The 1,821-nt window shown below is 40.1% G+C and overlaps 1 protein-coding gene across 1 annotated transcript; it reads left to right on the top strand.

Moving 5' to 3' along the window:
- Positions 1-362: 362 nt before the first annotated feature.
- LOC145040105 (uncharacterized) lies at positions 363-1,121 on the top strand. Its single transcript, XM_078988084.1, has 2 exons — positions 363-627; positions 697-1,121. Exons 1-2 carry the CDS (start codon positions 363-365, stop codon positions 1,119-1,121), a joined length of 690 nt encoding a protein of 229 aa, XP_078844210.1.
- The last annotated feature ends 700 nt before the right edge of the window (positions 1,122-1,821 follow it).

The raw sequence follows: 1,821 nt of genomic DNA, 5'->3' as shown, positions 1-1,821 counted from the left end.
ATTAACTTTCACAAGATGATTGAAACCCAGTTTGGGAAGCGAATTAAAAGAATTAGATGTGACAACGGAGGGGAGTTCACATCCAACAAAATGAAAGATTTTTACTCACGAGAAGGAATATTATTTGAAACTACGTGCCCGTATACACCTCAACAGAATGGGGTGGTCGAACGCAAACATCACCACTTACTTGAGACAGCTCGTGCTTTGATATTCCAAGGAATCCTACCGAAAAAATTCTAGGTAAGTGTATTGAAGCAGCTACCTACATCATTAATAGATTTCCATCTAAAGTTATTCACCATGAAACTCCTTACAAAATTATTTTTGGTGAAAAACCTGATTATGAGGGAATGAGAACCATGGGATGTCTCACTTATTACCATAGTACGGTGACAGGGGGAGACAAATTCGAACCAAAGGGAAGACCAGGAGGTTCCATTGGTTATCTTGTTGGGACCAAAGGGTACAAAGTTTATGATGTGGAACATGGAAAGATTGTAGTTTCACGTGATGTCCAATTTTTTGAAAAAGATTTTCCTTATATGAAACTAAAGAAAGAGGGTCATAATCGGGATTCCTTTGAAATTCCCACGTGGCACGAAGACACCATTGAAAGTAGTTTTGGTAAATAGGGTCTCCGGGTTGATGAGGAAACCCATTCTTCAAGCGATTTGACAAGGCAAATCTTTGAAGATGAAAATGAAGTTCGTAGGTCGTTTGAACCTCACAACACAGCTACACAAGACATACTTGAAGAGGGACAGATCACTTCGCCCGTCGACGACGAAGATCAACTGACGAGACCAAAAAGAAACAGAAGTCAACCAGCACGTTTCCGTGATTTTGATGTCGAGCTGCCACCTTCGATAGACCACACGCAAACCGCTGCTGATCAGCCTTCTTCGATGGTATATCCCATTGCTAACTATGTTTCATATGATGCTTTTTATGACTCACATAAAGCTTACTTGGCATCCATTACAAAAAATACTGAGCCCAAAACTTTTTACCAAGCCATGAAGGATGCGAAGTGGCGAAAAGCCATGCAAGATGAGATTAAAGCCCTTGAACAAAATGATATGTGGTCTCTAGAAAACCTCCGGTTGCTAAGCTCGTGACGGTCCGTTGTTTTTTAACAGTCGTTGTCAAAAGAAGTTGGAAGTTACATTAATTGGATGTTAATAACGCCTTTTTACATGGCGAACTTAAAGAAGATGTTTATATGAAGATTCCACAGGGGTTTTCAAAACGGGATGACACTCATGTATGCAAATTGAAGAAGTCGTTATATGGTTTAAAGCAGGCCATGCGCACATGGTACCAAAAGTTCACTAACGCTTTAGTTGACTTTGGTTATAAGTAGTCCCGAGCTGATCATTCTTTTTTTACAATTCAAGAGGGTGATTTGTTTGCTGCTGTTCTCATTTATGTTGATGATGTTATCATCACGGGAAATCATGTTTCCAAGATCGACTCTACTAAACAACATCTCGACAAAGCCTTTAGCATCAAGGATTTGGGTCCTCTCAAATATTTCCTTGGATTTGAAGTAGCAAAAACTTCAGATGGTCTCGTTATGAGCCAACAGAAATACACTATTGATATTCTTGAAGATTGCGGTCTACTTGGAAGTCGCCCTAGCACGTTCCCTATGGAACAACACACGAAGATTGACAAATTTCTTGACAGTCCTCGAACTGATGTCAAGCATATCGACGCATCATTGGTCGTTTGTTGTATTTACAAGCTACTAGACCTGATATCGCGTATTCTGTAAACGTCCTAAGTCAGTTTGTCTCTGACCCACGTAAGGAACAC

Source organism: Lactuca saligna, chromosome 4, assembly GCF_052625555.1.
Source record: "Lactuca saligna cultivar CGN05327 chromosome 4, ASM5262555v1, whole genome shotgun sequence".
Lineage (NCBI taxonomy): Eukaryota > Viridiplantae > Streptophyta > Magnoliopsida > Asterales > Asteraceae > Lactuca > Lactuca saligna.
Note: the sequence above shows the minus strand (reverse complement) of the source record. Positions and strands in the feature narration are given on the sequence as shown.